Source organism: Lates calcarifer, linkage group LG7_1, assembly GCF_001640805.2.
Source record: "Lates calcarifer isolate ASB-BC8 linkage group LG7_1, TLL_Latcal_v3, whole genome shotgun sequence".
Classification (NCBI taxonomy): Eukaryota; Metazoa; Chordata; class Actinopteri; family Centropomidae; genus Lates; species Lates calcarifer.
The window spans coordinates 13,856,408-13,871,640 of NC_066839.1; the positions used below are offsets into that span (position 1 = coordinate 13,856,408).

The 15,233-nt window shown below is 39.7% G+C and overlaps 2 protein-coding genes across 3 annotated transcripts; one reads left to right on the plus strand and one right to left on the minus strand.

Moving 5' to 3' along the window:
- Positions 1-2,769: 2,769 nt before the first annotated feature.
- Positions 2,770-8,421, plus strand: mrps18a (mitochondrial ribosomal protein S18A). 2 transcript variants are annotated; one of them, XM_051071930.1, is made up of 6 exons: positions 2,770-2,959; positions 3,639-3,670; positions 4,132-4,236; positions 4,345-4,468; positions 5,067-5,139; positions 8,089-8,421. In XM_051071930.1, exons 1-6 carry the CDS (start codon positions 2,812-2,814, stop codon positions 8,153-8,155), a joined length of 549 nt encoding a protein of 182 aa, XP_050927887.1. In that variant the 5' UTR covers positions 2,770-2,811; the 3' UTR covers positions 8,156-8,421. The 2 variants fall into 2 exon arrangements, with proteins under 2 accessions (XP_050927887.1, XP_018551687.1); XM_018696171.2 differs by lacking the exon at positions 8,089-8,421 and adding an exon at positions 5,258-5,795 and having other exon boundaries at positions 2,773-2,959.
- rsph9 (radial spoke head component 9) lies at positions 5,566-10,217 on the minus strand. The gene is given in 6 exon segments (XM_018696170.2): positions 5,566-6,183; positions 8,114-8,165; positions 8,167-8,261; positions 8,495-8,624; positions 9,133-9,301; positions 9,408-10,217. Coding segments are annotated over 6 exon segments (834 nt in total). The 5' UTR covers positions 9,635-10,217; the 3' UTR covers positions 5,566-6,022.
- Between the last annotated feature and the right edge of the window lie 5,016 nt (positions 10,218-15,233).

The window sequence follows — 15,233 nt, forward strand, 5'->3', positions numbered from 1 at the left end:
GCAGGGCTTTTTGTGTTTAGTCTCTTCAGCAGCAGCTATCACCAGGGGCCCTTCGGTCTACACCAAAACATTAAAGGCCAAACAAACTGACCAGCGAGACAATAAAAGAGGAATGCAGCAGGGTGGGTTGGATTTGTTTTTGTGCGATGTGACTGTGCCCACTCATCTTCGCTCCAGACTCAGCTCATCTGCTCGTTCCATGCTGCGCTTTAGCAGTTTATCCAGGGAACCAGGGGTGAAAACGCTAACCTTTTCGGCACAGCAATAACTTCCCCCCATGACATCAAACCAACATTGCTTCAGTGTCCCTCAGTGCTCGCTGTGAAAATGTCAGACGAGCTCTTTTCATCTGAGGGAAATCCTATCTGATTTACTCTCCTCCTGGTTCCCTCAGCTGAGGTGCCTGTTTGTACAGGGCTATGTTTCATTTGAATATCAAAGCCTGTGAGGAGGTGGACAGACACTTTAAATGCCATTTTTTGAGCTTCTCTCAAGGAATGTGACTGCTTAAGTGTCCTTGACGAAGGAACCTAATCACTGAGACAATGGTTCCTTTGTGGCGGCAGGGCGAGGATAATCTCTATCTACTCTGTTCTGTGGACAAGACAGTCACAGAAGAAGCCCATTTGCACCTGAGTGTGCAGCTCTTTTAAACTCCACAGTTTAGATGTCATTTGAGAAATTGTTCACATTTTTGAAACTTTATGAACTTAAGGAACCACAACATTGACTATCCTGACCTGTCCTACTTGTATTTACCTTGCACAATCAACTGTACTGAACCAACAGATGAAGGCAAGACGGTCTAAAGATTAAAGTTGCCCAGTGGGGTTTGCCAGTAAAAAACAGAAGTTAAGCTCATATTCAGAGTTATTCACCAAACACATTATGTATGTATGTATCCTTGAGGTCCAACAAATGTGTTTAATGGAAATGCTTCATTATAAAACATTTGCAAAGCTGATTTTCTGATATTTTGAGGCCTGCATTGTTTACACCCATGTCTACTTGGTTGCATCTTCTTCCTCGTATTGCTCCATTTCTCTGTGCATTCTTGCACAACAACTGCACCTGCTAAAAATGTGCAAGGAAAAAGGAGGCCATTTAAAAGTTAAGAGAAAGTTGCTCTGTATAATATCCCAGGTGTTGGTGGAATTTTAACTTAGATGTAGGAAATTAGGAGGTATCCATCCATAAATGACTGATGATAGATTTTGAAAACTCAAAGGTGCCTTGTGGAGTTTTCTTGTAAACAGACAAAAGTTTGTCAGGCATTTCTCACCAAATGCATTGTGTGTATCCTTGAAGCCAAGCAAACATGCATTTTCTCCATAATGAAACATCTGCAAAATTGCATGTGTAATGGGAAAGTGTATTACATTGTTCAAGTTGCTTGTGTTTTTGCAGTTATGTATGTCCATCCCCTTGACTGAGCATGCTACAAACAAAACAGGGTCGCAAATCGCAAGATTGCTCTGTAGCACTACCAGTGGTGAAAAAACTTCACAGGGTGCCTTTAATGCCAAACGAACCTCATAAATAGATCTAATTTCTACCATCAATTTCATGCTCAATGCCATATTAGTGTTATTTGTATTTTGTTGGGAAAATTGAGACAGCCAACAAAAAAAGAAACCTGTTTGCACAAAGATAATAATTGGAAAGTCTAAAACCAAACAATTGGGAATAATCTCCACCATAAATATGTGCAAATTTAGGAAAAGAGAGCTATGCTACAGTTTATCGTATGGCTCTAATTTTCCCAAGTGCCACAATTGTATTTTCCTGCATCTACCAAAGGACCTCTGTAAGTAGATATATTGTTGCAGCCTGCCTCAATTTTCTTAATGTTTTCTTTATGCAAACAGATGAAGCCATGAGATAAATCTGAAAAACAGCAAACAAAAACATGACAGCTGGACAATGGCATAGTGTTCTCATGATAAGACTATCATACATCAAGCTCCTTATCTTCTCTCGGCCTCTTTATCTGTGCATACAGAATCTACCTGTATCTTTTGCTTTCTGCAACAGACGTTTGGCATGTTCCTACACTGCTCCTCCAGGTGCCTCTCATACTTTCATCTGATGAGCCTGATATGAATAGAGGTATGAACAGTGACCCCTTCATGAGAATGAAAGCATCTCTTAGTAATCTCTGGGATCCACAGACACATCCTGCAGGTCACTGTATAGATTGCAGCATTTTCACCTGCACTGGCATGTTATGGTTAGATCTTATTTGCAAACACACAGAAGTGTCATCTTCCTCCTTTTCTGGACTCCTCTAGCTTGATCTAGATGTTATTTTCACTTTTTCTTAGATGTGCTTCCTTTTCTTAGATAGGTTAGATATGTTAATGTCTTTTCTGTATGACTTGTTGAAAAGACATACGTGTACATTATTTTTTCCTCTTGTATTTAATTTTATTTGATACTGTGCTGCAGACTGTTTTGTGGTTAATTGAAGATTCATTACTTTTAGATTTTGGCTCATAATATGTTGTCCTTTGCGGCAAAGATTTAGATAAAGATTCATAAAGCCCAGCCGTGAATATATTTATCTGGCCTTTGAAAATAATTTCCTCTTGACCATTTTTATCAAGCCAGTTAATAAAACACAAACAAATTTCACAGACATGATAGCAATTTAAAGTGATTCGTGCACTTGTGTGACCCAATTTCTCTTGAAATCGTGAGGGTCTTTACCACCGTGGCTGTAATAAGAGGTCTTCGCCGAGGGTGTCGCTGTTTTAGTTCTCGCGAGAATATCAGACAGGAAGAGACGAAGGCGAAGGTCAGGAATTAAACATGGCGGCCCGCAGTGTGTTGAAGTCTGTTTGTACCTCACTTGCGGGTTTAAAGTTAGGGGCTTCAGGCTCCAACGTGAGTGCTCTTCAGAGGATAAATGTTCCTCAGCTGTCTGCTTTAACCATCCAGAGCAGAGGAATCCGCCAAGGTGAGACTTTAGAACAAACGTTACGGTTTTAGCCTGTCGGTGTGTTAGCTAGCATGTTAATGTAAAGGCAGCTGATACCAGACATCTCAGCGCAGTTGTTTCATTACACAAAGACCTGCATCCAACATACAGACTCTAACGAAGTAATGCGTCGTCTTAGCTTTATCGTAAATGCAACGAAATATTTTAAAGACAAACGAGAATTTTGGAAAATGTCGGAACCATGAGTTCAAGGAAACTGTCCTACACTCCTGACATCTTTTCATTTTGAGTGTTGTGACCTCAAAAAAGTGTTGCGGACCAGAGTTAGTTTCAATTTTTGTTCTTCTTCTCCTGACTGTAAATATCCTTAAAATTACTACTTTATGTAACCATGTATTTTACAAATATGTATACACGTGTTTTCTAGGTAGCTGTTAAAACGGCACTAATTGTAGCCTCAAATAATTAAAATATATTGTATCAAAATTGACAACAAATGGTGTATTTGTTGTCAGTTTTGTTTTGGGGTTGGAGTTGAAGACTTATATACTTGATGTCAAACTAATTGATGTTTTTATCACTTGGCAACTGCTAAAAATATCTTTCAAAGTTAAAGGTGGCAGTATAGATAAATAAGAACTGCAATATTTGTGTTTATGATGAAAGGACTAATGTTATACAATATCTTTTTTTATAGTGGTGGAAAAGCAAGAGGGTAAAACAACAACAGTAAGTAAAGACATACTGTGATATGACACTGACACCAACTGTGTATTTACATTCTCATATATTCTGCAGTGTTTTGGTTATTAGATGTATAATCATTCAGCACTTTTATTTGTGATAAGTACCCAGTATTTCAATGTTTTCGATGTACCATAATACTGGTGCAACTAAAAGTATTACCTGCAATGAGAGCAATAGTGAGTATAATAGAGGCATAAGTTTCACCTTGTTTTCCAAAGGAGAGACTGCTTTGACCTGCACTGGCACACCTCTATAATCAACAGTTAGATGTTATAGTGGCTGTGAGGGACTCAGGATTAAGAAAAGAAACACTTCCCTTCACTGCACTTGTAATCTTTTAAAAGTGAATCACACTACTCTGACATCTCTGAAAGATAAACCTGACAAAGAAGCTACCATTGCTCCTCTGTAGAGTGACTGTAGTGACGTACATCATTTGTCAGGTTGAGGGAAGAAGTGTGGAAGTTCCAGCAGGACCACAGCCTCCAAACCCCACAGCAAAGTGTCCTATCTACAGATGGAACCTGCAGCACAAATATAACTACACGGTAAACATGTTTCCATGCGTGCAATGACCAGATATTTACAGATATTATTGAAAGTGTGCCAGCTGTTTAAAGTGTCTGATTTTCTTGTTTTTTTAATTCCCCTCCCAGGATGTCTTGTTGCTCAGTCAGTTCATCAGGTCAGATGGAGGGATGTTGCCCAGAAAAATCACTGGTCTCTGTGCAGAGGAACATCGCAAGATTGCAGTGTGTGTGCAGATGGCTCATAGAGCAGGTCTGTGGACCACCTGCACCTTGTTTGTGTAGTTTTACTTAAATCTTTGTCCACTCCCATCTCAAGATATCCTCATTTTGTCTATGTTGTTACTGGTTAGTTTGTATATTATTTTGCAGGCTTTCAGCAAATTTCAAATAGAGTTTAGTGGTGGAAACAAATAATCACATCGAAGTTTGACACTGTAGAATGGCAAGATATTGCATAAACATGGCCAAGATATGATAGCAGAGTAGGACTAGCCTTAACCCCAGATATATGAATGTTCTAATATATCAGGATTGTATTCTTACTGTTTGCTTGTTAATTACCTCTAAGCTGTGTATTATTTACAGAACAAACTACTGAAGAATGTTGTCAGCTTGTTATGATGCTGGTTCATTTTTAATTTTTTCATTTTAATAATCACCTGTCATGGTGTGTTCAGTGTGGTGACAGGGATAATTAGTTCATTTTTCAGTATAAATTAGGTAGAAAGTGTGAAATGTATATGTGGCATCAGTAGAACTCAGCTGAAATATGTTTTATTTTGTACATTTTTCCATACTTACTGATGACAGAGTCTCTGATGCATCTTATTTTCTCCTCTGTGTTAAAGGTCTGCTCCCTGACCACAGACCCAAACTTCCAGAGGGCCATGTCCCCAAGAAGGCCAAGCCACAACTTAACAGGTGATGCGCGCATCTGTGTTAACATATGTGATGCCCTTAACTACCAATCCTCCACATGGATGTCCACTGCAGTTAAATCTATTAATAATTATATCTTTGATATCTGTTTATTGTACAGATACCTGACTCGCTGGTCCATTACCTCAGTGAAACCCATCTATAAAAAAGGACTAAAGTGGTGTAAGAAGCGAGTGGCTGTTGGCCACCCAGCACTCAAGGACAATGTGCATTACAGTGTCAAGCCCCTTTACATAAAACACTGAAGGACAGAAAGCCTGACGAATCAATACAGCAACTGTTGCAGAGTAGGCGGGCCCATTATGCAAGGATGCAGTGTATTTCCATGTCTTTCAACTACATCTGTAGTTTACCCTGACTTTTGTCATACTGCCGTGGGAAAAGGCCTAAAAGCTTCATCCATCTGTATTTATTCTACCTTTTGTTTATTAAGCTGCGGCACTCTTTTAATGAATCACACACAGACCCACCCAGAACTATCTATCTTGTTTGTGGGATTTCAAAAAGCCCTTGAAGTGAACTCTCTGACAACTTCATGTGAACAACAACTGGGTCAGTATCACACTTTCAAAGTAGGTGGTATGTTGACTGTGTAGACTCAAGGCAACACAGATGTGCAAATAAAATGTGTCTGTTTACTCTGCCTCTCAACATTTGTTTACTGTATAGGAATACCTTTTATGCATCAGAACTAAATGGAACAAAAAGCTTGTAGACACAAACTGCATGACTGAACCCCTTTATTTGTTCTAAGATAAGGCAAACAGAAAGTCCTGCAGTATCTTGAATAGAATACATTTTGATTTTGAAGATCAATATGAACAACAGAGAAATATGAGAACTTTGTTGCCAGAAAGAAGTCCCCTTATAGCATGAAGGGAAGGTCCAAATTCTTGGTCCCATCACCAATGTAGATATATCCGTGCTGTGGCGTCATTGGCACGTGGTAGAAGGTCAGGCCGAGCCACAACAGGCTGCGAAGCACACACACTCTGCTGGCACATTCAAACTGGAGGCTCCATGATCCTGCACGCAAACGAGAAAGACTTGTAAACAATTGATGTTAAATGCAAGAGAGGCTACCACTTCATGTTCTCTTGACTGCAAAGTAGAGGAGTAATCTTTGGAAATCATTCCAAGATGATGATACTGTTCACATGCAAGGGGCAGCCAAAGGATACTTCAATAAATCACCCCTTTGTGCTTTTGATATCTACAGTCTAACCTGTTTCTCAATATCTGGGTGTGTCCATGAACCCAGGACCCAGGGAATTAAGAACTAGAACTGGATCTTCTACTGTGTAAATATAACAGCCATTTGATTGATTCCTTTATACAAAAGGGAGATGATTCCTGTAAATAAGACATCTGCCTCGCTACTTTGTTTGGCCTTTAAACTTATCCAATGAAATAATCAACTAATAGTAAAAAAGACTTGAAAGCTTTATATGTATTGTCCACGTCACAACAGTACTGTTGCAGGAGAGGAAAGCTAAAGCTATAAATCAGGAGCTGGAAACAGTGGTTGGGGGAAATAGGGGGAGCCCAGTTGGGGTCTCAGGGGAAAGCACCTGTCTTTAAGTGGAAGTGCATCATACCGCATTTTCCCCAGAGTCCCATTTGAAAAATAAAAGTCTTTCTCCTTTTCAGCAAACACGTGATCCGCTGTTAAGACGGCTGCAGCGAGTGTGGCAAGGAGACAGCTGCGTAGTGTCCGCTGCAGCAACAACACCACTGACATATCAACTCAAAGAACACACACAAACATACACATGTGGAAGCTCTCTTAAATCAGACATCTGTTGCATGCTTGGTCATGGACGCTTAGCTTTTCTTTTTTTCTGTCTTGCACACTTGTACACTTGCACATGCGGGACTTCTGTAGTAAATCCAGCTGAGGAACCAATCTCACCAGCCTGTAAGATGCAACTAATAACAACCCCCCCCCCCCTTTTTTTTTTTTTTTTTTTTTTTTTTAAACGTAAGGTATGCGGTTATTGTTTGCATCCTGGGTTAGATTCTTCCAATATGTGGAATAGTATTCAACAGCTCAGATATCTGAGCTTCCCACGAGCATTTGAATACACAGACTTGAAAGACTCAACATCATCATTTCATGCTTTCAACTGCATTACCACACAATGATATATTTGACAGTTAAATAAATAAATTATTAAAGGCAATGTAGTATTGCCTGAGGGGAATTACCCTTCTCAAGAGAGCAAGGCTGCACAAATTCATCATCATATTGCTCTAAAATTTCCAGCACACAGAATTCACAACACTTGTGTGCTCTGCACAGTAACTGCCTGTAGAAAATTAGTTAAAACTTGCAAAAATGCTGATTACTTTAAACAGATGTGTGCAATCCTATTAATCATTTAAAATCTGGTAGTCCTCTCCCCATGTACTGTTTTCTGTTCTTTTCTATCCCAGTGTGTGGGCAATGAATCCAGGACTAAGAGCCAAGATATGTCAAATCAAACTAAACAGTAGTAGTCTGGTTCTCAGACCACTATCTGTAAAAACTTCATGAGAAAAGTTAAAGGGAATTTCTTCCAACGTATTCCCAGAAAACTTTTTTTCCAGCAGTCTTGCTTAATCTATCATTTTACAGTTAAAAGGATTCAGTCATTCTACTTGGAAGAAACCCCTCTTGACTTTCAGTCAGTTGAATCACCATAATGATTCGTGCTCAAATCACATCTCATTAGCTGTAATGTAGCATGGCGGTTGGAGCACACTGAAATTGAAAAACATCAAGTTGCATTACTTGCATTGCACGTGAGAATACCCTCTACTAAGCTGTTGGGGTGGGTTCAGATTTTATGATGACCATTTTCTTGACTGGTTTGATAGTGGAGTTTACTTCACAATAGCTGCAACAAGTCCTGTAAGATGTGATTTTTAGTTGTGTGTGTTTTGGTGTAGGGTAAACCAAGCAATATGGCTTCACCTTTTGGAATGTCATCACTCAGTACATCCAGGAAGTCAATAGATGGATTCAAAGTCACCCATCTCCAGGATGGATTTCTTCTTCAGATTCTTTGGTTTGCTGAAGTGAAGGAAATTGTCAAGCTTCCCTGCTTCTGAGTGAGACAGACCTGAGGAACAATACACACAGATGAAGAAGTTCAACCTTCCACACTGAGGACTGAACCAGGATGTTAACCAAAAAAATCAGAGAAAGTGTTGGGAAACATTTCCCAAAATGTTGTTTAACATTTTTGGTCCAATTAAAATAAATAACACATTTTAACCTTGCTTTATGAAGTACCTCAGGTCATTTACAGATTCACAGGCACAAACATCATGTGACGCAGTCATATGTATTTACCGCCAAAGCTGCGGTTGACCTGGACAAGGCCATGTGGACTCTTGATAAAGGCGCCACGCGGGACCACAGACACTTCCTCATCGATCTGATGCACAGTCACCGCTAGCCTGCTCTCCTCATTGACTTTGGTCTGAAACCAAAAACAGTTCTTCACTGAGCAGGAATTTCATGACTGTACAGATAGCATTGATACCAGCCAGAAAAAATAAATCACTGAATTACCTCAGTTTTGAGACTAATCTGAAATTCTCTTTTGCACTAACTTCTCATGAATAAAAAGACTTTGCTGTTGCAGATAGCTGACCAGAGATACCATGAGCCTAAATATATCTGTTGGCAAAAGTAGGACATTGTCTTCTGCAGTTTCCAGATTCTCTTTTTGTTGCATGTTTAATTTTGGTCCCTCATTCATCTTTGATTTTGATTTATTTATAGATGTGCTGCATAATGCTGTGCTAACACATTTTTCTTTAGACAGAAGGAAATAGATGGATTTTATAAACTACCTACGGGAGAATGTAACACTGTCTTGCCATGATACAGTACTACTGAATACTGACAGTTATGTCTGTGACTTGAGTTTCATCTGAGAAGCTTCTATGTTCAGTTTACATACATACAATATTGATCATACTTACCACTACCTCCTCCTCCTCAGCCTCATCTCCTTCTCCTTGCCTGCGGATCTCAAGATGCTCATACACATATGAGGGATCTCCTGTGAAGCGACCCTTGGCAGCTCTGGACACCTCATCGATCATAGAGTCTGTGGCAGGGGGGAGCAGGAACCAGTCCATGCAGTTGAAGCTGGAGATAACAGCCAAAAGATACAAATGCAGGTATTTAACCATGTCAGTGGCAGACATAGAGTGGCTCATAAAACAGAAACACAGTTGAAACACAGTTATCCTACCTGTACAGATTCTTTTTATCATTCATCTCATCCTCTCCTCTGCCTTGAGCAATAAAATAATCCTCCTTTAATCCCAGTATTTTGCCCCAATATAAGACTCGTTGGAATTTGTAGTTTTTCCTCAGAATCACCAAGGAAGTCTGCAGGGCGGCTCTTTGCTCAATGTTTAAGGTATATCCGCTACCAGCAACGAGTTCTAGGGAATAGTATAACGAGTCTGAGTTCATTGTGTATCTAATAATTGGCTTTATAGAATAGAGACAACTTATGTTAACGTTATACGGCGTTTTTAACTACCTGCTAGCTAGCAAAACAGCTAACAAAAGCTCTCAGGTCAGTCTCTGGTCCGAACGCTACTTTGGTTGCTAATGACAACAGACCTTGTTGATGTGGTTGCCAGAGCAACCGGAGCACCAACGTTTCTTTTCTTTTTTCCCCCCTCTTGCAAATAATTTTTTGAGTGTGCCGTTCTGCCACTAATTATCACAGACACAAAACAAAATTGTTACCATATAATTTTGGGTGTGTTTCATTGTGGTGTTAACACAAACCAGATAACTCGCGAGTCTGGTCTGACGTCATGGCATAGCCTCTCAAGTGCTACGTTATGTCTGCCGGCGTGCAGAAAGCAGTCCCCGGTAAAGTACACAGAAAGAGCCCGTAAATGTCACCAAGACTGCGTCCTCTGTAGCCTGTCACTGGGAGAACATGTAATGGCAGTGCTGTGGCGAGCTTTCTGTCTCGACCTCGCTGCTTTTAGAAGGCACAGTACAAATATAAACTCACATGAACATTTTGAGAAAGACAGTTATTGTCGATCAGTCCTGCGCTGTTAAGTTAGTGGCACCTGTCATTTATTTCATTTAACTAGAGCACCCACAAGGCTAAAAGGTTTGTCAATATGTTTACCAACATTGAACAAACTATTTTTTCTACCACATATTGATGCATACATTCCATATAAGTGTCCAAATAAGCCATAACAGTGAGGATACATTGTCCATGCATAAAAGCAGGTAACACCTAAATCGAATGACAGACAGACATAACGTGCAGTACAGTACAGTATACAAACAGTATACAAATATATACAGTATCAAAAATGATTTTTTCAATTATAAGAGATACCTGTAGAAAACTGGTCTGCCACCATCACTATCATATTTCCCTTGTAGTATAATAATATTATGTAAAAAATATATAATTTTGTGATTGTACTGTACATGTTGAGTACCTTAGCATTATAGAACTCACTGAATGAGATTCACATGCACCATGTTTACATTGTATGAGAAAGAAGAGCAGACACACAACGTATTTTCCAGAGCTGTCTTTTTACACACACTGCATGATTATTAGAATATCTGATGTAGTTGTGGAATAACTGTGATTTCCTTCTTCTAACAGACAAAGTTTTTGAGCTCTTTCTAATTTCTCCTGAGTCCTAATAGTGGGTTTAACATGTTGGTTTCAAGCATTTTTCCACTTTCACCCATGAACCTCATGGCAGACAGAGAGGAGAGGCATGCAGAGGAGGGGAAGAACCAAAGACTCTGACAGTTTTGTGCCTGGTAGTTTTGAGCAAAGGGTCTGGAGGACAGAATCGGTTAAGCCCTTTGCACAGCTGGCAGGATACATGCTCAGATCCCTCTAACATGACTGCATGGCACATGGGAATAGGGATGAATAGTGCTTGGAAATCATCACGGGATACATTTACACACAGTCATTGTGTGTGTTCGCATAATAGGGAAGAAAAACAGTATGAAAGCGTGTTGGTGTTCACTCACCTGTAATTAGAAATGAGACATTGTGAAGGAAATTTGTTATGTCCTCACATCACCATAATTCAAGGTAACTTACCAGCTTGGAACATAAACTCACAGCACACATGGCAGGCTGTCTTCCTCTGGGCTTACTGCAATTTCATGAATTGGATTTATGACCGGAAAAAGAGGCACCATATGTGTGTGTGTATCTGTTTAAGGGTTGAAATATAGAGGTGATTTAGCTGAACTTGAAATATGTAACATGATCTGGCACGGGAGAGGAGGAAAAAGAGGATAGGTGTCAGTGTATGTTGTGCTATTTTGTCATTGTGTTGAATATTTGCAGTTGGTTGCTTTGTATTTAACCATCAAATCTGTTTGCTTTTCAAGGGTGACGTTGCAAGCAGTTTTATTTTGATAGTGGGATGCCCCTTGCTGAACTACTTGTGATGTGACTTGGGTTTCATCGCTTTCTGGCAAAGTTAGGGATTTTAAGCCTTGATATGTTAAGACATGGCCAGCTGGAAAGCTTTTGCCAGGGAAAAGCTTCACTGGGCAATAAGGAGAATCTTTTCTTTCTGTCTGCTGCTGTTGAGATCTTCTTTCTGCTCAAATCTTCATTCATAAATTTATAGCATTTCATTCATTTTCTCCTTGCCATGCTTTCAAAAGCTCCATTCATTCACACATTTCATTCATGACTGACATCAGTCAGCTGTCTGTCAGTCTGATCTTTGTGATGGTGTCTTTTTGACTCGGTACTAGACAGATGTCCACTATCATCCCCTACCTGCTCCAGTGTGTTGACTCCAAAGGTGAATCTTCTCCTATCACCTGTGTTTTATTTAGACACTTCACTGTAAACAAACTGCCAAAACTATTTTCAGTTTTCTGTTTAGTTCTTTTATATATTGTTATTCATTACAATTTGATTGATTTCAGGGAGACTAAGTAATGCTGAATCACTGGAAGCAAATCCTGTTTAAAAGACAATAAATGGACAGCGGTTGTTTGGTTTATCCTGGTGCAGATCCAGTAGTCTTAGCCAGTGTAAGCAGTGTAAAGTTGGCTTAAGTTACACTCAGAGAAACATGACTGGCCACTGTCCAACAAATGATTTTGGACTGTCTGCCAGCATTGGGCTAATCTTGTGCTAAGTGATCCTATTTTGGTTCCTCTCCATCATGTCCTCACCATTTAAAGGTATAACACCTTTTTTAAATCATTGAAATTAACCCCCATTTTTGACACTACTTATGGTTTCCATTTTTTTTCTGTGATAACCATTTAGTGTATATACATTTTGTAATTACTTTGCTGTAAAATAGTATTCACTGTATCTTCTGATTGTCTTCATATACTCAAGAGATTCACATGAAATAAGGCATGTTTGTACTGTAGCATTATTTGAGTCCATGGTTACTGTCACAGCTGTATCAGAGTTACTGCTAATGCCAACAGATCATTTCCTGCTGGTGCTTTAAGCTAATTTAATGTGAAACAGCAGCATGTAGGAAAGGTGGATTTCATGCATGCATCACCTCCTATAAGTGTGAAAGCAAGTTGAATTCAGTGGTGGAATGGCCACTGCTAACAATGAACAACAACATAGAGGAGAGAATGTGAATACATTGAATGACTACTGCAAATTATATAATTGTATCAAAAATGGGGTTTGTTTTTCATGAAAATCGAAGAATTAGAATTTTAAGAACCCAATGCGGACAATTTAGCAATCTGAAAGAACACAAGCGGGTTTTAATAATTCTTGATGTCTATTCATTCCCATGCTTGCAGGGCTCTGTGTGTTGGCTGTAACTGTCCAAACAAAAGGGCTTGGTCTGGGAGTCACATGCTTGATCAGCAGCAGTGATTTCAGCTGCCTGGCCCTCTGCCCTTCTGGCTAATAGTCCACCAACAGAAAAGGGAGGGAGAGTGGGGTGACTTCTCCACAGAGTACCCCACACAGAGGAAAGTACACAAGGACAGCCCCTCACCAACCCTCCCACTCACTCAAACAGACAAACACACTTTGAGCCTGTTGCTCAGGATAGCACCTCATTAGAGTTGGCAGTCTAGGTGGAAGTTTTGGAGTTGCAAGCCAGTGACGCACACACATACACACCACTTCATTTGTGTTTCCCAATTGGCCGGCAAGGAAGTAATACTTGGAATGAAGTGGTCTGTTTCTGTCCCGGTCCTGCTGCTCTGGGAAACTCACCTCCCAGGCGACCAGCGTTGCCACAGCACTAATCCTGACGGACAAAAGATGGGAGTGCCACAGAGCACGATGCTGCCAGACACTCTCATTGGTTGGCAAGATCCCACGCGATGCCGTGATTGGCCAGTACCATGTTTATATACAAATTGGAGCAGTCAGGGGTCACATCCATCGATCTTGGTGGTGACATGAAGGGAACCTGACCCCAAAACCTCAGTTTAATTCCTGTTTGATACACACACATACGAGCACACACACACACACACAAACACAGCAGCTCTTTCTTAAGTCCAGTGGCCTGGGAGTGCAGAATTAAGTGAATACTAAGAGAGAGGGAGTGAAGTGACTAAATAATAGTGTCTGTGGTGTACAAAAGCACAGACGACAACAATACCAAGAATGCATTGAGGGCACTGAGTTCAGCGGGTTGCACACCTAAACAAAACCAGAGTCACAGAGGTTTTGGATTAAGACTGGATAAATATTTTGATCCGGAGAAGGGTGTTGTGTAAACTAGTAAGTACCTTACAGACTAAATCACTAATTCCTAACTGCTCAAAAACAGTAATTATTATAATCAATAGGTTTTATCTGTTTTTCCTCAAATTTCAAAGTTTATTTTTTACTCCCCTCGTTTACTTCTCTATATTTTCTATATGTATATCAATGCTTTCTTTCAGTTTAGATTAGATTAGAAATAGACTGATGATTTGGCTAGGCTAATGCTTCGGACAGTATTAGCTTATTTCCGATATGTCTGTATATCTGTGTAAATAGTATCAAGAATTTCATCTACTGAAGTCAGCATGCTAATCATATAGCCCCAGCCTGGCTGACCTGTCTTTCCGATAGCAACTCACTGTGACGTACAGACTGCCCTGATTAAGTAGCACAGCTCAGAGGACTCTTGGCAAGCGACCATCACCACTACCTGCTCCCAGCAAGAAACCACAGTGCCATTCTCATGTCATACTATAAACATTACACCACAGCCAGCTTTGTTAGCTCAGCTTAGCACAAATATTTAAATAAGGGAGAAACAGCTAGCCAGGATTTGTCTCAAGGAAATGAAATCAGCCTACCAGCACCTCCAAAGCTCACTAATTAATATATTATGTCTTGCCTGTTTAATCTGTACCAAACACAAAGTGTGATTTACAGTGGGTTATGTGCTGGACTAAGCTAAGCTAACTGTCTGAAAGTGGTATCAATCTTCTCATTACTCTTGGCAAAAAAAAGAAAATAATATTACTTAAAAAACCAGATGTTTTCTCAGAAGAATTATTTGGATTATGGGAATTATAGGCAAATTCCAGACAGTGTTCAGTTGTTTCCAATGAAGTAATTCAAATGAGGTACAAATTTAACCTTGAGAGTTTAAGCAGCAGTTATGTTAAGCAGCAGCGCTGCTTAACATACAGAAACAGGAAATTTGTCAACAGGCAAGCATACAGTTACATACATGGAGAATAAGTTTTCAAAAATGAATGAGTATTTACTTGGCTTTAAATGAAACATCTCTCTTAAGGACTTAATGGGTATCTTCCCTATAATTTGCATCAAATCACATATTTCATATCCAGGAAACTACTTGGAAATTGTTAGAGAATTATTTGAAAATTACAGACCAGTAAAATAAAGCATTACCAAACAAATTTAAGGGATCCATGTTTTGAAACAAGAATGAGAGAGGTAGGAGGTAGTTTGTATGTCAAGTATGTTGAGAGTGGAGCACTGCACCTTTGTGTGCAACCAAACATCAACAATGTGAACATCTGAGCAAGCAGTTTGAACAAGAGATGACACAAACTGCTCCCAGTTTGCATGTAACTGGAT

Bases quoted from the DNA above. Each gene is read 5' to 3' on its own strand.
- mrps18a (XM_018696171.2), top strand. From the start codon at position 2,812: ATGGCGGCCCGCAGTGTGTTGAAGTCTGTTTGTACCTCACTTGCGGGT. The intron at 2,960-3,638 runs GTGAGACTTTAG...CTTTTTTTATAG, and splicing joins GAGCAGAGGAATCCGCCAAG to TGGTGGAAAAGCAAGAGGGT. The intron at 4,469-5,066 runs GTCTGTGGACCA...TCTGTGTTAAAG, and splicing joins GCAGATGGCTCATAGAGCAG to GTCTGCTCCCTGACCACAGA.